Source organism: Mya arenaria, chromosome 9 (assembly GCF_026914265.1).
Source record: "Mya arenaria isolate MELC-2E11 chromosome 9, ASM2691426v1".
NCBI classification, from domain to species: domain Eukaryota; kingdom Metazoa; phylum Mollusca; class Bivalvia; order Myida; family Myidae; genus Mya; species Mya arenaria.
In genome coordinates this window covers 38,840,378-38,862,605 of record NC_069130.1, presented here as the reverse complement: position 1 = coordinate 38,862,605, position 22,228 = coordinate 38,840,378, and the positions used below count along the sequence as shown (strand labels likewise).

General features: G+C 34.0%; 1 protein-coding gene across 3 annotated transcripts; it reads left to right on the top strand.

The window, feature by feature from the left end:
• The first annotated feature begins 35 nt into the window (after window positions 1-35).
• On the top strand, window positions 36-21,165 carry LOC128246611 (tRNA pseudouridine(38/39) synthase-like). 3 transcript variants are annotated; one of them, XM_052964902.1, is made up of 11 exons: window positions 36-181; window positions 2,822-2,964; window positions 3,122-3,200; window positions 3,606-3,690; window positions 7,399-7,459; window positions 8,695-8,944; window positions 10,286-10,412; window positions 13,319-13,376; window positions 13,713-13,768; window positions 14,789-14,896; window positions 15,889-21,165. In XM_052964902.1, exons 6-11 carry the CDS (start codon window positions 8,822-8,824, stop codon window positions 16,329-16,331), a joined length of 915 nt encoding a protein of 304 aa, XP_052820862.1. In that variant the 5' UTR covers window positions 36-181; window positions 2,822-2,964; window positions 3,122-3,200; window positions 3,606-3,690; window positions 7,399-7,459; window positions 8,695-8,821; the 3' UTR covers window positions 16,332-21,165. The 3 variants fall into 3 exon arrangements, with proteins under 3 accessions (XP_052820862.1, XP_052820864.1, XP_052820863.1); XM_052964904.1 differs by having other exon boundaries at window positions 2,822-2,968; XM_052964903.1 differs by lacking the exons at window positions 36-181; window positions 2,822-2,964; window positions 3,122-3,200 and adding an exon at window positions 3,222-3,250.
• The last annotated feature ends 1,063 nt before the right edge of the window (window positions 21,166-22,228 follow it).

Here is a 22,228-nt window from a genome sequence, read left to right as displayed (position 1 = left end):
CTCCAGTTGTATCCAGCGATTTCATTGGCTGATGACTGGCTGTTTACGGCGGTGGTTTTTACAATAGCCAATAAATTAATTCGTAACAAAGTTTAACGCACGCGCAGAAAATGTCGAGTTTGACAGATTAACTATGCTGAGGGAATTTTCGGTGTTTTGTGCTCTTCTTCGGAATGCATCGGTAAAAATTGCGCATTTAATATGATTATTTTTTGTTATTTTAATGAATTATAGCGTTTAATATTCGTCATTTTGTAGAAAAAGGTAGCCTGTGTGTTTCATCTATCGGTGTACTAAGACTTCCTTTGCTTATTGTAAAATCGAAGTTGATATAAATGTATAATTTTTAATACGTATATGTTGAGGATTTAATTACCTTTCAAATTTTGTGGCCATAAAAGTATTTCTATAGTATATGTCCGACACCTGACCTATTTGTTGACAAAGGGGTCGGCCATTTTATTTTGTGACATATGTACAATCAACCGCTGTATATGACATTTTCAGTAGATAACAATACCAAACATGGAGGTAACGTGACCGCGAATATGCACATTGTTAAGAAGCACCTGTCAGTGACGTCATCAGCATATATAAATAGATGAAATCGGGAAAATCCGATCTGGGTTTTGCGAGATTCTAGCAATGGCAATGGCTTACATTTAGAAAGTTGAATTAGAATATAGAAAAAATGTAATAACGTATATTTTTTTTTGATTTTGGGGGAATACTTACGCGTAGAAACGACATGATCTTTAAATGTTTGTAGCTGACAGTTCTCTCGAATGAATATAAACAATATGAAGTGCAGGTACCCACCCGTTCACGTGATCGATATTCCGCATGTTTCGGATTACATCGATAGACGGTATACACCGATAGATGAAACATTGAGTATACATTTACCTACGTTGTTTCCGTTTGCGAACCTGTGTCAGGATTGCAAAATTTGAGTTCAACCCCTTGTCTAATAATATATATAAGAATTTGTTTTTCGAGAGAAACCCCTGTGCTTGCGCACAGTGGTCAGAAATTGGCTCATGGTGAGCATTATTTGATAAGCATACAAAGAGCTGAATTTTCGATCTTCTGTACCCTGTGCGTAGGAGTGCAAAGGGGTCACTCCTACCAACTTTCTAGCATAAAATAACTTAGTCTAAAATAAAAGACGTGTTATACGGGATTCTTCCAATCCCTAACGTCTAAACGGGAATGTGCAAAAAAAAACCGGGGGTGTTTTAAAAATATTGAAATTGTTTTAAGTGAAGTATTTTATGGTTGAAATTGATCATAAAGAGTTATATTAATATTTTACCATGTAAGTGAAATGTTATTTTGCACTAAACAAGCATTTAATGCATTAAAAGAAGTTGTTTACCTTTCCAATAAAATGGAAGTTGACTGACACTGACAACAATTATGCGAAGGGGAACAACTCAATAAAATCGTAATTACTCGGCCTCCTCCGACAAAGCTTCGAGATAGACCTCGTTATACAATCGTAACAACTCGGCCATGGCCGATATGTTCCGAGCTATTTAAAACTGTGCCCTAAAGCCTGCAGGTGCCCTTCATGTATATATCGTTATGTTTTGACAGAATGAAATGAAGAAAAGCCGTCAAACTCATAATTATAAGTTGGATATTTATTTTTTGTGTACGGAACTAATATAAAATAACAAATATCTTGTAATATTTCTTGTTTTTATGATATTTTATAGACGCTATATGCTTTAACAAATCCGTCAACGTACAATTATTTGGACTAAAAATAACTATGAATACAATGTAAATGCAATTTAACAATGTCAGAAAATCTCGAAATGCCTAAATAAATTTTATCCATTGACTAATATCAGATCTATAGCACTAATAACTGTTTAAATGAAGAATAGTATCAAAACTGTGATCAATTACAGGTTAATTTAAAGTTAAAACATTAGCCTTAAAATTTTGTTTACAATAATCTTTATACTATTATAGTAAATGAGTAATCACCGTGGGAAACATTTTAACGGTCACGTGACTTCCATTGATCAAGTTTGTGTGTGTAAGTAGTATATATATCGTAATCTCATAATAGTGCACACTTCCAGTCATAATAATACTACTAGTGGTGCGTGAATAATCAAAGTGAATTTAACGGCAGACTTACCTTTCGATAGGTCGTCTGTTTATCCCTATTCCATTGACTGAATTCGTCACGTGACACTTTCTCCACGGAACCTGGTCAAGTAGCCCCCAAGTCAAATAGCCCCCACACTTTTGGTCAAATAGCCCCCACTTGGAAAAAAATGGTCAAAACGCCCCCAATTTGGTCAAAACGCCCCCCATTTTGGTCAAATAGCCCCCACTTCTTTTTTTATTTGACATTTATAAGATCCGAATATTGATTTGTTTTACATGATGTTTGGCTTTTTTTGTAATTTATTATAGTGCTGTAGGACAAATCTAACCAAAAAGATCTAAACCTGTTATAATGGGGAATTACAAAACTTATTTAAAAAAGAGGCTTTAAATCAAGGTTTAGGCTGATGTAACTGAATACTGTTTGTAACATTGCGACAGGTAAAAATTTAGTGTGACAGGTAAACTTTCAGTGTTGACCTGTCGCAATATCCTGTGAAGAAGAAAAAGTTGTCTGCCATAATAAATGCATTGTGATGAAACATTCACAAAGGAAACACTAGAAGATGAATAATATGTAATAATAAATGAATAATATATATTAGTTATTTGGCATCATCTGTATTGCCCTATTAAGTAAAACTTGGAGCTGCTTTTATTATTGCCTGCCATTGACCTATGTACAATGTTGCAGGAGCTGATGTTGAGAATCCGTCAGCTTGAGACTCATGTGAAGGTGCTTCAGAGAGCCAGCAAAGAAGAGAACCCTGTAGCTCCACCTATGCCCCGCATGGCTATGAAGAGGAAAAAGAAGTTTCGTCCCATTGACTTCAACAAGTACGTATATCATCTTTAATCATAATGACGTTGTATACATAAACACTTCCAGTTTGTTTATAGAAAAGTTTGGGTTATTTAGCCTTATAACCATGTCATGTATGATTTTTATTTGTAAGAAAAGTTAAGTTATTTATTGTTACGATTTCTTTCACAGGTACACCATGTAGCCCTGACGATCATGTACCTCGGCCATGACTACACAGGATATGATGACACAGAGGAAGTGGAACACAGTAAGTGAACTGTTCCAGGCCCTTATAAAGTGCAAGCTTATTGAGTCCAAGTATGCACATCTTTCAGTTACCCAGACAAAAGTTTGACTTTCTGAAGTTTGATAATGTATCAATATTTTAGTGCTTGTTTTTGAGAGTACTCAATAACAATTGCCTTCAGCTTATACTCAAATGAAATTACCTAATAGTCTAACTAAGAATGTCAAAACAAAAAATTAACAGATTTAGGATATAAACTTGCTGTTCAATCCAAGGGAGAAAACCACATATAAATAAAAACAACTGATACAAAATTTGTTTTTCTTCAGAAAGAATTTGACCAAACGCAACAATATATTAAGTTATTGACAGAGGTTAACAGAGTTTCAAAAGTGGCAATCAAAATACATTTCTTGTACATTCCAGGTTGTCTCTCTTGATGTACGTGGCAACTTGCTGTCGGGGGTCGGGGTGAAGGTGAGAGAAGGGATGACAGCGCATGAAAGACCTGGTAAGGAACTATGTATACTGTACAGTACAGTCTGTTTTCCATACAGAAATACATGAACACAATGCCTCTAGAATTTTAGCCAGGTTATTAAGGGCAGGGAATTGCAGAAAATAAATAGGGTGCTTAGGGTGTAAAGAACACATTGTATCGGGCTATTAAAAACTTAATTATTATTATTTGATGTTTACCACTTCTGGTAAAAACATGAATGCAAAATCTTCTGCTGTGTTTTGTTTGTAACGAAGTATATATTCAAGACCATTAATGTTTTAGCTGAATACCAAATTATTGATACAGTTGTTGCACACTATTTTGCCTTTTTAGCCGGATTTTTCATCGAAGAATTACGGGTTATAGAATGGCGAAAACCGGGCGGGCGGGCGGGTGTTAACAATTTTGCGTTTAAGTTTTCATTTTATGTAATAAAATCAAGAGTTTTTATCCAATGGTAATCAAACTTCATACAATGGTAGATCATAATGAGAGGAAGTGCAGTGTACAATAACCATAATCTATTTTTGCTTATTTTTGAGTTATTGCCCCTTATTCCTTTTTTGTCCGGAGTATAACTTGAAAAGTATTGGATGGAATTCATTGGAACTTCATACAATGGTAAAGCACAGTGAGAGGAAGTGCAGTGTACAATAACCATAACTCTACTCTTGCTTATTACTGAGTTATTGCCCCTTGTTACTTTTTATACCCCGCCTATGAAATAGGGAGGGGGATATTGAAATGGCATTGTCCGTCCGTCTTTCCTTCCGTCCGTCTGTTCGTCCGTCCGTCTGTCTGTCACCTGCGTTTTCTCAGTAACTAGCCGGTAGAATTTCATGAAACTTAAAATAAATATGAACCACTATACTGGAATGATGCCCGTCCAAAAAAAAATTTGATTGGTCAATTGTCCTTGGAGTTATTGCCCTTGATTTTTTGAAAAATGCACATTCACAGCCATTTCTCAGTCACTAGCTGGCAGAATTTCATGAAACTTAAAATAAATATGAATTACTATACTGGGATGATGCCTGTTCATTTTTTTATGGATTGGTCAATTGTACTTGGAGTTATTGCCCTTGATTTTTTGAAAAACTCTCATTTACAGCCATTTCTCAGTAACTAGTTGGTAGAAATTCTTGAAACTTGAAATAAATATGAACCAACATACTGCGATGATGCCTGTTTATTTATATTTTGGATTGTGTAATTTCTATATGAGTTATTTGCTCTTGATTTATTAAAATATCCATGTTTGCAACTGGGCAAAACATGTGCCGTTGTGAAGGCAACTGAATGAATATGGTATCAAATCATTTACATTTATTATAACACTTACTGATATATAATTATCCATGCATTTTAGCGCCACTTTAAGAAGAGTAAAGATATCTATTGTATTTGTGTCACTGTTGGTTTAAGTAGCAAAACCTACTATTCACATTTTTCCTGTGTTATTTAAGTAGTAATAAATGACATCCCTTTAGTTTTGTAATATCGATTTTTAACCCATTCACCGCATACCTATGCTGTTGAAAATAGTGCAGTTCCAGATAAAACGCCGCTTTTAAAGGTGGCGTCTTATCTTATACTGTACTATTTTGCAATGATTGATGTTTCCGAGTAAGCAGTTTTGGAAAAGACAGTTTTATTAAATCATCCCTCTGATTTATTTCGTTAAATTTTTTTATCATAAAGTAGTCCTGGTCGATATTTTATAATTTGGCTCGGAAAGAGATGAACTAATGTGCTTATCTTATTCTTTCTGAGATTTTTTTTTAATCTTCAAGCACAAATAAGCCATCAAGCACAAACAAGCCATCGTTGGCGGGGGATATCTTTTCACTGAAAATGCTTGTTTTATCCGGAGTATAACTTGAAAAGTATACAAGAACCATAACTCTATTTCAGCTGATAACAGAGTTACTGCCCTTTGTTACTTTTTTCTTGTCCGCAGCATAACTTAAAAACTATGGGATGGGATTTAATAAAACATCATACAGTGATAGATCATAATGAGAGGGAGTGCAGTGTACAGGAACTGCAATTCTATTTCAGCTTATTACATAGTTAGTGCCCTTTGTTACTTTTTCTTGTCCGGAGCATAACTTGATACTATTATATGGAATTTAATAAAACTTCATACAGTGATAGATCATAATGAGAGGGAGTGCAGTGTACAGGAACCGCAATTCTATTTCAGCTAATTACAGAGTTACTGCCCTTTGTTTTTTTGTCCTGTGCATAACTTGAAAACTATTGGATGGAATTTAATAAAACTTCATACAGTGATAGATCATAATGAGAGGAAGTGTAATGTACAGGAACCGCAATTCTTTTTCAGCCAATCACAGAGTTATTGCCCTTTGTTACCTTTTTCTTGTCCGGAGCATAACTTGAAAACTATTGGTTGGAATTTAATAAAACTTCATACAGTGATAGATCATAATGAGAGGGAGTGCAGTGTACAGGAATTGCAATTCTATTTCAGCTAATTACAGAGTTACTGCCTTAGGAGAAAGAATTCCACGGCCATAAAAATTCATTAATTTTTGTCAAATCTTTATGAAACTTGCTCAGAATATTTGTCTGCTTGTTGTCTTAAACATTTGTGAATATGGGTCACCTCAGATCAAAAACTAGGTCACTAGGTCAAATCTTAGGAAATATTTTCCTGATGTCATAATATTTTTTTTTAAAAATCATGAAACTTTTCATGAAACTTTTACATTTTTTTCTCCAGGATATCTTAGTCACATTTAAGTATAATAGATTTTCAAGAAACTTTTACATTTTTTTCTCCAGGATATCATAGTCACATTAAAGTATAATAGAATTTAAGCATAAATTACAGTTTTTTCCTGCAGGATATTGATTTTTTTTTCAGTTTTCATGACATTTGGTTACTTTACATACATACTCAGTATAAATATGGATCTTTTTGGTTAAAAATATTAGGTCACTAGCTCAAATCCTCGGTTTGCAAAATTGCATCGTCAAATAAAAATCTGGCTTTAATGCGGCGTTGCCGCATTGGCGTCTTGTTTAAGAGAATACGCCACATTTGATAATAGATTTTACAATCGATTATCGACAATACTTGATCATCATTTTATCCTGATCAATAACGCTTATGGCTTTAAGTTATGAGTTGGATGAAATCCATGCTCCGTAGGTGGAAACTGTATTGTATTTCTTTATAAACTGTTTGCCAAAACTGTAGAAGTGTGGACTTGTTGCAGACTCTTGAATGTAAGACTCTTGACCTCCAATCTCTGGCTCCTCACTGAAAATACTACCTGTATTTTGGTAGGTAAATACGAGATCATATCATCTGCTTTACTCTGGCACACTTTAAAAGCAGGATTGCCCTTACGTTGGTTTCATTCTGCCTGTGCACTAAGCCCCACTACCTTACAAGCCTGATACCCTTACTTGGGTCAAAGACGATGGGGGCGTAAATAAACATCATACATTCCAATCTATAGAAGTTCTGCTATGTATACCAAGTTACACGAAAGTATTGTCACATAGCATTGGTGTCTTTGATGATGTGAAAAACTCTAACATTTTCCCTAAATCTGAAATTGTAACATATATTTAGATAACACATTCAAAACTGGCAAGGTCTGAGCAGTTGTCATGTTTGTAGTACATTGATGAACGGGGAAAGAGGATTCCACGGTATACCGTCAACCAATGGTATCATTTCAGGTTCAGCTGCAGGAGAAGAACGTACAAGTATTCCTTCCCTAAAGGAGACCTAAATATACTGGTAAGTAATAAACCTGGGGCGGTATTTATAAAACATCTCAAGTCATTTCTTAATTTGAGTCAATTTTCTAAAACGTTCATAGTCAAATTAGAATTCAGTGTTCTTTTACATAAAAGTATGAATTTCGAATTAAAGCAATGAAAATGAAATATGTCAGATTGTATCAAGTTATTATATCATGATAAGTTTGATACTTCATTTAATAAAATAATGAGTATGGAGTTGACTTAAGATGATTTATAAAGATCAGCCCAGGACATTATATATAGTATATATGCATATACCGTATAGTTTGTTGTGTCCTGACTGTATTTTTGTCATATTTTAAAATGACTTTGTACATGTGTTCAGAAGGTAAAGACAATGTGTTGATTGTAAGACCCGCATCCCTACCTCAAAGATAAAGCATGTCCGGTTAGCCATTGGTTAGTACACTCCCTTCTGACCTAGGCAATCTGGGTTGGTTTACAGCATGTCCGGTTAGCCATTGGTTAGTACACTCCCTTCTGACCTAGGCAATCTGGGTTGGTAAAACAGCATGTGAGTTTGATTTGTGGTTACCATGGTTACCAACCAAGTGGGGTTTTTCCAAGTACTCTGTTTTACTCCTCAACAAGACCACATACTCACACAACCTTGTGCCAACAAAAGTGATTAATTTTATGTTGTAATAACTTGTAAGCTCTTGTTTAAGGCAAAAATGCTTAAAATATTTTTTGGGTAGCAAACTCCAAAGGAAACTAAGAAGATGCACTTCTACTCCCAAATAAGATGTACCATACTTAATTTTAATTTACCAAAAAGGAATAATATACATGTATAAAACAGCATGTTTCTTATGAAGGATAGCATGTTTAATTTGAAAGAAAGGTGCAGAAAACAATGTATTTCTACCTTATGAAATGATAATTGATCATTGTAAATCTATAGGACTAACCAGTCATTTAATATTTGTGCGTTTTCATCTTTTAAATACACAGTTACAATCTTGTTACCAGTAATACATTTTCCACAAATGCATTATATAGTAAGCAGTTCAAGGTTTATTACTCAAAATTTGTTTGTTATATATGTTTATGTATTGAATTTAAATACGAATATGTTTATGTATTGATTTTAAATACGAGTGTGACTTTAAAAACTGTTTGATTTTCATGTAAATATTGATTTGGAGAAAAACATCATATGAAGACTTAAAATTTCCTGATTTTATGATTTTTTTGAATTCAACACAGCTCATGGAAGAAGCCGGCACAAAATTAATTGGCGAATATGACTTCCGCAACTTCTACAAGTTCAATGTTAAAGATGGCATTACAAACTATGTTCGAAAAATCATAGAGGTTGAAGTCAAGACTCTAGATGAGACCGATGACGGATTCACAATGTGCAACTCACGACTGCGGGAGGGCGTTCCTGTGGCATCAGATTCGCAGCATCTTCTCTGTGGTGTTCCTTGTTGGCAAAGGGAAAGAATCGGTTGAAGTATGTATTTGGTTTTTGTCTAGTTATCTCCCTTACATTGTGTTTAGTTAATAGAAAACGTCTTAAAATTTGCTAATTGATGCAAGCACACAAAGTAAGGTCAATTCAAGTAATTATGTCACCCCCTTTCATGGGGAGACATATTGTTTTGGCCCTGTCCGTCGGTCAGTCCGTCAGTCAGTCTGAGCGTCACACTTCGTTTCTGCTCAATAATGATGGAACGCTTAGACCCAGGAATTTGGTATGCTAGTAGTTGGTCATGACTAGTATTGATTTTTGGTTCACTAGGTCAAATGTCAAGGTCACCATGACCTTGAGGTGAAGAATTGGTTTCTGCTCAAATACTTAAGACCCTTTGGGTCCAGGAACTTCATACTTGGAATGCTAGTTGTTCATGACTAGAAGATGACCCCTATTGATTTTGAGATCAAAAGGTCAAAGGTCAAGGTTACCTTCAGGTAAAAAACAATATGTTGGCAATGACCTTAAGTTAAAAATGGTTTCTGCTCAAAAACTTTAAAACGCTTTTCCCCAGAAACTTAATACTTGCTATACTAGTTAGTCATGACTAGTATGTGACTCCTATTGATTTTGAGATTAGTAGGTCAAAGGTCAAGGTTGCCATGACCTTGAGGTGAAGTAACATTTACCGCTTAGTAACAGAAGAACACTTGCACCCAAGAACTTAATACTTGGTATACAAGTTGGTCATGTAGATGATCCCTAATGATTTTGTAATCAGTAGGTCAAAGGTCACGGTCACGATAACCTTGAGCAGAAAAATGGTTTCCGATCAAAAATTGAATAACGCTTGCGCCCAGAAACTTAATACAATCCAAAATTACTAATTTCACGTCCATCATTTATTTTTTCTCAGCTATGACCACACAATAGGGGAGACAAGGACTTTTTCAAAAGAGCAATCTCTAGTTTTAATAATTGCAATTCAATACAAGTAATTCTCCTCATAGTTTATACTTTTTTAAATGAAGGGAACAAGGTAGAAATAATTACAAATCAATGGATGCAACAAGTTTGCCATATAACATTTACCATCGCAAAGGTAAGGTGTATTAAACAGCTTTTGCTTTAAGTAATGGAATTCTCACAAAATGTTTTATACTTGTTGCAATTGAGACACTAATTTTGACTTCAAAATAATTTCGAAAAAGTAATTTCGGATTTTTGATGTAAATTTTTATCAAACAAAGAAAAAACTAAAATCGAAACCCAAAAATAAATTGGAAATATTGGTAATTTTTTTTATAAATGATGTTCAGATTAATGGTGATTAAATGTTATCAGATTTATACAATAGCAATCCATGTACTAATTTTCCAGGTGGTTGATGAACTTCTGAACATTGAGAAAAATCCGCGTAAGCCGCAATATAACATGTCATCTGACGCGCCTTTGTGCTTGTATGACGCTGACTTTGGAGGAGAATTTGAGTGGGTTTACGAAGCTGGTAAGTTAATAAAACACAGATCTTATTTCATCTTATTAGTAACTTATACAGTTTATAGAATGTTTTGCAGGATACAGGATTCTCATTTTGACATCATGCCCACATTTAAATGAAAAAAGGTTAAGGTATTGTCATGGTCTGGGTGTCGTTGTTGGCATTCTCAGAGTATGATAACTGTTGGCTTGGCAATAACCAAAAATACTGTTCAAGATATCATTAAAAGGAAACTTGGTACACATGTTGCCAGAGTCAAAACGCATGTGAGTTACACTTTAACAAGGCCCATAACTCTGGCTTGAGGAGTAGAGTCAAAACGCTTGTGAGTTACACTTTAACAAGGCCCATAACTCTGGCTTGAGGAGTAGAGTCAAAACGCATGTGAGTTACACTTTAACAAGGCCCATAACTCTGGCTTGAGGAGTAGAGTCAAAACGATTGTGAGTTACACTTTAACAAGGCCCATAACCCTGGCTTGAGGAGTAGAGTCAAAACGATTGTGAGTTACACTTTAACAAGGCCCATAACTCTGGCTTGAGGAGTAGAGTCAAAACGCATGTGAGTTACACTTTAACAAGGCCCATAACTCTGGCTTGAGGAGTAGAGTCAAAACGCATGTGAGTTACACTTTAACAAGGCCCATAACTCTGGCTTGAGGAGTAGAGTCAAAACGCATGTGAGTTACACTTTAACAAGGCCCATAACTCTGGCTTGAGGAGTAGAGTCAAAACGCTTGTGAGTTACACTTTAACAAGGCCCATAACTCTGGCTTGAGGAGTAGAGTCAAAACCCTTGTGAGTTACACTTTAACAAGGCCCATAACTCTGGCTTGAGGAGTAGAGTCAAAATGCATGTGAGTTACACTTTAACAAGGCCCATAACTCTGGCTTGAGGAGTAGAGTCAAAACGCATGTGAGTTACACTTTAACAAGGCCCATAACTCTGGCTTGAGGAGTACAATCGTTTTTTGACATACTTTAAGTGCAGTTTTGTTCTTGTACAATAACCTCGTAATTCTTAACTGTGATTATGTTATGTGTATGTTTGGTTATTTAGTGTTTTTGCTTTTGCCGATATTTATTACCGATAACAAATAAACACTTTCAGATGTATAAATGAACTCAAGAAAGAGAAAATTGGCGGTTATTAACCAAACGCAAATAACAAGGGGAAGAAACAGCGGGCTGTTTGAATCAATGATTGATTATGACGAAATATAATTAATTGTCACCGATTTCAGACCAAACCAATCAATGTTTGATTATAATCTATCATCAAAACATCACTATTTATGAGTCAAGCATTCTTAGTACTATATGAAAATTAAAAAGTCTGTGAGTTCCAAAGCAGAGGTAAAAGTCCAATAAAGGATTTTAGTCAAAATGCATAAAATCTTATATCTGTACATAAAAGTCGAGAATGGAGACAAATGATTTTTAGCTCTACTGGCCTAAGGCCAGAAGAGCTTATGCGATGGTAATGTGTACGTAGTATGTCAGTCTGTCCGTACATGCGTCTGTAAACAATTTCTTGTTAACGCGATACAGTCTTCAGTTTTGATTGTATCTGGATGAAAATTGTGCAGTATTTAGATAATAATAAGAGCTCGGTTCCTTTCGAAAACCAGCCATATCCGCCCATGCATGCCTATATTATGGGCCTTGAAAGTTTTAAAGAAATGCTACTTTTAGTTAACCTATTTTTAGCCAGGTCTGCATGAGTGATTTCTATTTTTAGCCAAGTTTACATGTTCTGTACTGGTTCACAGGCTTGGTATACTTAAATTTGGAATGTTTGAAAAAAAAATTGTCGGAACCAGCTTTGCAAACACTTGCGTAATTTATTAAGGCATCACAAGGCTCAAAATATGCCCCTGGGGCCAAAGCTTGCCCCACCCCTTTTGACCTTCTTTTTTATTCTTAAAGCTTCAGCAATGATATTTAGACCATGTCTACAGTTTTGCAAATTGGCATCAATGTTGTCCTCTGATGCCCTTGACTTTGACCTTTTGACCAACTTTTTTTAATTTTAGAACTACAGAAATTTTTACCATGAGTACAGTTTTGAAAGCATTTTTTTTTGTCAGATGACCTTTACTTGGCACATATTAAAATTGTTCATGTAACTAATATGCTTACAATACTTTCTGGGCTGAAATGTTGAACGTGCAGCGTTTTCAGGTAACCCAAACACAAAACGTGAACTATATGTCTGTTACCTTTTACCCATACATAGATGCTCTGAATTAAAAATGACCACAAAAGCCATGCCAGTAGAGCATAGGCCCTTATGGGCCTCTTGTTTTTATTTCCTCAACTTTACATTCATTTTAAATATTGGCTTATTTTCAATATACTCAAGTATGTATCAAAATAACAAAATATGACTAAGGTATTTTCAATTTACGACTTAAATTGACTTAGATTTTTATTGGATGGGTTCCAGGACTGCCAAAACCAAGTTAATGGAAACTTCTTGTGGCATATTTGTTTCATATTTCAAGTCGTTTAAGTTAAGTTGCAGTCGATAACAGGATGCAAACAAATCAAGCAAGCATTTGCAATGGTCAATTTAAAGAAATGAGATAGTACAATAGCCCTGTTGTTGGTTCTTGAAAACATTTGGGCGATTGTTCAGATTGTTGTGAAAGTAAACAATGTGACTGTTGTTAACTTGTAGACATAAAAAGTTGATGATATCCTCATATGTATTTGAATAAGACAGGTACTGTTAAAACAGCATTTGTTACAAATACTGCAGATCACAAGTGAATTCATTAATCTTCTAGAGAAGTTAAGACTTAAAAGTTAACACTTCTGTAATTAATAATTGCTTACTTTAACAAATTTCTAAACAATTGGCCCAGTATTTTCAAAACAGTTTTAAGACTTTCCCCATTCATGTTTCAGAATGCCATGAAGACAACCTCACCTCCCTCCAGCAGCTTTGGGCTGAGCATTCCATCAAGTAAGCAAGGAGTTTGACTTGCCTTATTATAATTTGTTTTTCACTGGCGTTTGTGCTGGTTCTAAAGCATTTAAAGTGGTGTTTAAATGATTGACAGCGGTCAATTGATTTATTTTTAACTTTATTTATTTTAATCTTTATTTTTTACAACAGTGAAGAAAGTAATATTAAATTAAGCTTAGCCACACAGTCACACTCATGTCATGTTGCGTGAGAGTGTGGTCTTATGTTGAGGGGGAAATAGGAGAACTCAGAGAAAATTTATGTATCCATCTTGCTGACAACCCCTGGCTGATCAAACTTTTATTGATAACATCTCCTCTTATTTTTTCACAGAGCAACAATGGTGAAGAGCATGCTGAATGACCTCGAGAAAGCTAAAGTGGAAACAGGTACGGAGGTGTTCTGGTTATATTTATTTTCACACAACTTTTGGGATAGCTGAAAGCTGATATGAGTTACTGATGTAAATCACTCTCGAGTCAGTTGCCTGAGCAGAAACCAGTACTGTGTCCTTTCTAAGAGGTCATTAGAATGTTCCATGGTTTGTAAACCTGAGACCTGTTGGGTTAAGAGCGGACACCTAAACCACTAGACCACTCACACCCTTAAAAAGGGCCCCTAGGTTTGGAGAGATGTTTTATCAAATCTTTAGCTTGTTTGTTGTTCAATAGAAATTGTATTGCCATTCACTAATGTTGTCCTTACTGTAGGTCTACAATACCCTATAATTCAGAAACCATTCAGAATATTTACATTAAACTTGGTTAGTATTTGACAAAGCCTGTTCTAGGGATGCACAACATTATTGATACCTAGTTCTGCAATTTATGGATTATCGAAACAGAAAGTGAAATAATAATGATATGAACAGAGAAACCTAATTAGTTACCATACATTACCTATTTTTATTTCAACGATATATTGAGATATGCTTATGAAATATTGTTCTAGATCTCGATGCTTTGCCAATAATACCCGTCCCCAGCAAGTGCCAATACACATATATATAGCCCTGGATTAAATCAAGAAAAACGGACAAGTCTTGGCATATTTATGTATTCCTCCTGTTTATGAACCCTATTATAAATATTCAGATATTTGACACTTATCTATGTAGTTAAAGTTGTAGTTTTACTTCTGACAAAAAACAAAATTCAAATAATGAGTTTTAAATTATGAAAGCCTTTTTGATGAGTAAGTTTTCAAACATTCTCAGGTTTATTATAAACAAAAAGTCTCATCAAGATGGCATGATTCACTTTACATGTATTGTAAGTTACAGTTGATGTATCGGACTCTCAAATATTTGTGAGACAATATTCGGGTGATAAGTGAACTAGTAAATGTGCTTCTTATTCTTTTATCTACTGTAAATTGGATTTGAACTCATCTTTCTGTCATTTTTTCAGGCTGTGACATTGCGCCCTGGTGTGATCTGAGTCCCCCTTTACTGATGCAGTCTGAATGGCTCGTAGAAGACAGGAATCCTAAGGTGCTGATGGAGAGACAGGGAGGCTGTAAGTAGTCCGTACAACAGGGTTGATCAAGTTCAGGAGTAATCTGAATATATGATCAATTATGACCTAATACAATTTTCAGGCTCAACCAATCAATTTTTGATTATAATTTTTGATTATAATTGATCACCGGAACATCGCTGAAAATAATCAGTAGTTTGAGACTACAATAAGTATATAGAGGTCACTTTGGCAGTCTGTCAACCTTCTCTGTCTGTAGGTTAATATCATTTTAAGACTTAAACTTCTTCGTAATCTACAGTTTTTCATGGAACGACTTCACAATTGGTAGAAACCACACCCATGATGAAAAGTAGTTCCTGACAAAGTGTTATTGACTTTGATTAAGTCAGCTTTATAGTGTAATTGCACTTGCAATCATCATATATCACATACTACCAATTGTAAAACGATTGATGTCTATTAATCACAAACTTGAAGAATATTCATTTGCCCAGACTTGTATTTGTATTCAGATGACCTACCATTGCACGAGTCCAAATGACTTAAAGGCGCACAATATAGGTTGATGCCAAAAGTATTTATTTTTAGTTTTGACTTGTCTAACTCATTTGACTCAAATGATAAAAAAGCATATAACAGATAAAAAATACTAACCTTAAAAATTGGGTTTGTGGAAATAATAGCGATGTGGCCACAATTTCCAGAGTTAAAAGATTGCAAAACTATTGCTACATTGTATTTCTTTATCTCTACGTAAATGATATGCTGTTGTTTTTGGTTTTGATCATTAAATCAAATGAGATAAACATGATAATATTTTTATTTTTTATTTTTGAATCAGCCTGTATTGTGCGCCTTTAAGCCTTTCAAGAGCCCATATTATTAAAACAAACACATTTGATAAAATGTATACATGGTAACTTACAGAAGCTTCTCTATTTATTTGTTTGTGAATGATGTAGAGATGTGTTTTGTGTTGACATGTGTATACTTAAGTGCATGAAATGATGCCAATTTTTTTATTACAGTGACCCTTGACGAGATGATAGCATCACACGAGTCGAGAAAACAGCGATGGAGAGAAAATGCTGAAATTGAAGCGCAGGACGATAGCAGTGAAGAGGAGATGACGTCACGGAAACGTCAACGGCTTGAAATTGATAAGCCTAGCCACATAGATGATAAGCCATTTGGAACATTAGATAAACCCAAGTCCGGAGAGAATAAGGATCCTCACATAATTTATGGAAAAAACAATAAAGGAGATGATGACACTGTAAGGGACATTGATGGAGAAACTACTAATATGAAGGCTGATAAAGATATTTGCGATTCTAAAACCTCTCTTAAGGATAATGGGGAGGAAAACTTGAAGACATCAGAGAATGGAATGAAAGGAGAAGAGAAAGTGGGAAGAAGTACACAAGAAGAGATTGGGGAAAGCTCAGTTATAAGTCAAACTGGGGAATGAGTCATTTCCTTTGATAATTCTCATGAGAAATTCTCAGTCCAATGATTAATTTGAAAAATAAGACGTTAATCAGGATTTTGTTGTAGAATGCATTGAAATTTATTTGCAAGGATTATTACTATTGAGAATTTTGAAACATGGATATAATGGAATCATTTTTAAATACAAACTGATTGAGAAAAGTTATTTCATTTTTCAATTTACTGTACATCAGGTAACGATACTGACCAATTTGACAGAGAATATCTCACAACAAACAGAGGTTAATAATGACACATAATACTCAATGACTTATACTGCAATAAGACATGGACTCAAGTTGCTCAAGGTAAAGGAAAGGCAAAGTGTTAGAGAAGAACCTGGATGAAGACTTTTACCAGTTGTATGGTAGAATGGTGATATTTGGTGATCATTACTCCAATGTCAAGGCAAGTTGTTGGAATTAGAGAGGAGAGCGTAGTGGAGAAGGTCAAGGTTAATGGTGTTTATGACACGGAGGTCAATGTATAGAGAAAGGGGCATTGAAAGGTCATGGCCTTGGATGAAAAACAAGGTCAATGTTGTTCATCACTCTAAGGTCAAGGTCTGTTATTCAAGTCAGAGTGGAGAGAAGGTCATGGCTTCAGAGAAGAAAAAAACAAGATCAAGGGTTTTCATTACGCTTAAGGTCAAGGCCAGAATTTCATGTTAGAGAGGAGAGAATAGTTGAAAAGGTCAAAGCTGTGGAAAAAAGAAACAAAACAAACAAGGTTTTTATCAGTGGAGTTGTATATAATGGGTACTATGTGTTTGATGTTCATTACTATATGTGTGTACGGTCAAGGCCAGTAGTTTGCATTATCCATGTGAGCCACTGCAGTTGGACCAAAATCAAATGAATTGAACTGATATTCATCATTAATCTGTCACATAGAATTGAGTTAAGCATGTTTACCTTGTTTTCTTGTACTCTAGATATATGGAGTTATTGAGCATATGTCAGGCTTTTTTGTGCTTGTGGTAATTTTGACCACAATTTTGGTTAAGTGCTTTCTGTGTGTATTGGTTGCTGTTGATTGCCTTATTTAAGAGAAGCCCTTTTTTCAGATTTGTTAGTTCTGGTAAATTTTACAAGGCCATTATTTAATTTTTTCAAAAAGCACTGATAAATTGATTAAATTGTTTTATATTCGTGGTCTGCTGTTGCATGAAAACTAAACCCTCCCAAAGTGCAACATCATTGAGGGTGGCTTGCAGAAAAAGAAATAAATCCGTTTGGTCTGCTGGAACTTACAACAGCCTTGCTGGAGGTCTTCAATATGTTTTTCTTATCATGATCGTGAACTTTGTATTTTTATTTTTTTTGAAATATGTAAAATGTTAGTTTTACACATTTTCTTCTGTTTTATTAGTTTGTTAACTAAATTTATATTTTATGGTATGTTGCCATGGTAATGGGACCATTGTTTACATTGTATACTTCCATTGTTGTTGAAAAATCATTAGAATATATGAATATTTATATTTATACTCCTGCAAACAAAGTTTGAAGTCTGCATTGGGTTGGTCTGTTGGGCGGATAGTCAGTTGGCAAAATGCTGTAGAGCGATATTCTCCAACAGTTTAAGAGATAATACCCGATACTATGTACTCATTCCCACCTTGATGGGTAACATTGCCTGAAGTATTTTTATTGGCCTGTGGCCACCACGTGTTACATGTACAGTAACATGCCCTAGAGTAGGATTTTTACACTTTTGGCTACGTGAATATTGAGGTTTGTGGAGCGAACAACTCCCACAGTTTTAGAGGTATTTCTCTGGCCCAAATTTCTGGAAACTTCATAAGTCCCTTTAAACAGGATTAAGCTAAGCTGACTATTTGTTGTTTTTCAATAATTTGCGAAATATTTTCTTGTTAAAAGTTTTTTATACTTTAGACAGGAATTATCTTTATGATAGCACGGACTCGTAATAGGTACGTGATGATAATATTAATGTTCAAAACATAAACTTATGTGCCACCCCTGTCAAAGATATAGACCTATACCATGTTTGAGAGTTACATTAACTCCCATATTGGAATGGTAACAGTAGGCGGGGCTAAACAGTTCAGTATCTAATGTATGGATAAATAACAATGATATTCACTTATGTAGTATCTTAGTTATTGAATGTTGCCTTGACAACATGGTACCCACTTACCTCGTATTTTGAGTACTATTGAAATTATTTCAATAGTAATACACAGTTGTGGATGCCAGAACTATAACTTAGTATAGTTTTACATAACATAGGAACCTTTTACACATGTATACATGCTGAACATTACTTTCTCATTAAACAAAAGTGCAAAGTTCATTTATCTCTGTTTAATTACAGAGTGATGTTGTTATTTAGGTATCGTTATTTAGTGTGTTGTGAGAGTCATGTATGATGTCTGATCTGAGACCTTACTCCGATCCTTTCTATGAAATGGTGTTCTATCTTGGTATATAGAGAATTTTACTATCAAGATATTTTTGAAATAGTCATTTTTCCAAGAGCTATTCTGTATATCTTGTTGAGAGAATTTATCTCTCAAGATATTACTTTCAAAATAGTAAGAGCTACCTGCACTTCAGTTTAAGCTTTATTAAGGAGTCTAATACCGTTGATGCACGTTCTTTTGTCATAAAGTAATTGATAAAGTATGTCAATGGAAGAAAAAAAAAGTAAAATAAATTACATTCTTAAGCTTTCACTGTGTAGAAAAATTGACGAATGCAAATCAAAAAGTTCTGTTTGAATTACTTACCAACGGTTTAAAAACTAAACTGTTGGTAAGTAATTCAAACAGAACTTTTTGATTTGCATTTTTAAATGTTTTTTTTAGTTCGTAATATGACAGATGACATAGATTGTATTAATATACATGGACTAAATTGTGTCAGTTTCAGTTTTTCACTACATACTTGACAAAGTATTTAGATTTTACCCACTTTTTATCACTGTTTTTCGTTGTGTATTTGTCTATCTTAGTATATTATGTACAGTAAAAACGGTAAAGGAGTGAAGCTGTACATTATATTACATTTTATGTATGAGTGTATTATCGTCTTGCTTGGTCAAAGGGTACATCTGAATGTAGATATTTTGTGTTGTGGACGTGTTGCTAATGTTGAATGTTGCCATGGAGGTCTTCGTCATTCCAAATATACATTTTCAGATCACGTCGTATTAACATGTTATGTATACATTAATAAAGGTACTCAGCATGACACGCTCTCGCAGTATTCAAGTTCAGGTAAGCCATCCATCTGATAAAAAGAAATGATATAAATTAGGCTCGGTATGTAGGAATTACTATTATTAGGTACTCTTTTTTTCTCTTTTTCATTTTTGAGAACCAGGGTTTTGTACCTAACTGACCTATATCAGGGTATTCACTATTGTAGAAAATTTTAGAAAAACATTATCCAAATTTTAAGATGTTGACTCAGAAAATGCACATTATAAGGAATTTACGAAAAAAAAAACATCATCGTCAAATAAATGTAGACTTGGGAGGAAGATATAGGGATGGTTGCGTTTGTGGAAACAAACATCATTAGAATAAATTAAGCCTCAAAAGGAAGACTTGTTTATAAATTAACATAGAGATAACTTCTTTTTAATTTTATATTGATGAACCATTATATTATTTTTGATGGATTGCATTTTTGAATATCACCATAATAATGCTAAATGATAAAGTATAATAAAAGGAGATATCATAAGAAAACATTAAAATGAGACAACAAAGCAATTTTATTAATTAGTTTCTGAAATATTATAATGTTTACACAAATGTTTATACAAAAAGTTTTCGCTGAAAACATAAAATTTCTTTAACTTAACATTTTGTAAGTTTAAACTACATGTAACCTTTTGTTGCATTTATGTTGGATGGATTACCTTAATGAACTTTGTATGTAACTACTTGCGGTTTACTAAATCTATATTATACGTTTTGAAACAGATTATAAGGTAACATGTGCCAAACATCACAGATATCCTTGTATGCATCATACTATTGCTTCTAGAAATCATTCAATTCAAACATTGCGGAATGTTGTTACAATTTATAAAATTCAGCAATTTACACTTTTCCAAAAAGTTCAACCTTATGTTATGGACAAAGGTTGACCGGCTTAGTGTTTGAGATTATATTTTGTCTATTTGCCCAGCCACTGTTTAAACCTACTGATTCACATGATTTAAATCAACAATAATCAAAATAAATGTATGGCAGATTTGAGGAATAATAGCATCCCATTGGACAAAATATAATTTCAAACACTAATTGTTTGTTGTTACTTAAACATCAGTTATAAATAGATATTATATGCTGTGCGATGTCAAACTTACGATATTTACTCAATGTGCTTTTTCAGAGAGGTGCTTTTATATGATGTTTTAGATATTTGTAGAAGTATTTTATGGATTAAAATTTACTCACAGAATTGTTGTTTGAGATTTTTCAGAAATTACCATATTCAATTATTGGTATTTATAGTCTAGTCATATAGTTTACTGTCTGTATTGTTTGATTGTTGGATATGGTGTTATGTACATATTTACATGTTTGAATATTTTAAAAAGATTGTAAAACAGAAAAGCAAAGTTATTTAGTAGAAATGTTACAGTTTCAATAACATGTTTAAAATATATAAGTCTGGTGAAGTGTGTTTTTTACAGAGTTTTAAAATTTATCCTAGCTCTGTTTACTGTATTGATTGATATTTTTAGCATTTAAAACATTCTGGTCCGTTTCCTTGGATGCGTCTTGTGTTTGTCAGTAACTAATTTGGTATTGAATAAAACATCAAAATATTTGTAGAGTTGTGTTTAAAATTGCATGTATTTGTGGATAAGTGTAGTTCACATGTTACTTATCCAACGATACATAACATCAATCCTTATTATGAAGAAGAAGGATCTATATTTTGGGAACATGTACATTGTATATCACTGGTTGGTGATTAAGAAATAGAATCTATAATTCTGTAACATGTACATTGTATATCACTGGTTGGTGATTAAGAACCAGATTCTATAACTCTAGAACATGTACAGTGTATATCACTGGTTGATGATTAAGATGCAGACTCTATAACTCTAGAACATGTACATTATATATCACTGGTTGATGATTAAGATGCAGACTCTTTAACTCTAGAACATGTACAGTGTATATCACTGGTTGGTGATTAAGAAACAGATTCTATAACTCTAGAACATGTACATTGTATATCACTGGTTGGTGATTAAGAAACAGATTCTATAACTCTAGAACATGATTAAGAAGCAGATTCTATAACCCTAGAACATGTACGGTGTGTATCACTAGTTGATGATTAAGAAACAGATTCTATAACTCTAGAACATGTACAGTGTGTATCACTAGTTGATGATTAAGAAGCAGATTCTATAACTCTAGAACATGTACAGTGTGTATCACTAGTTGATGATTAAGAAACAGATTCTATAACTCTAGAACATGTACAGTGTGTATCACTAGTTGATGATTAAGAAACAGATTCTATAACTCTAGAACATGTACATTATATATCACTGGTTGGTGATTAAGAAACAGATTCTATAACTCTAGAACATGTACAGTGTGTATCACTAGTTGATGATTAAGAAACAGATTCTATAACTCTAGAACATGTACAGTGTGTATCACTAGTTGATGATTAAGAAACAGATTCTATAACTCTAGAACATGTACATTATATATCACTGGTTGGTGATTAAGAAACAGATTCTATAACTCTAGAACATGTACAGTGTGTATCACTAGTTGATGATTAAGAAACAGATTCTATAACTCTAGAACATGTACAGTGTGTATCACTAGTTGATGATTAAGAAACAGAATCTATAACTCTAGAA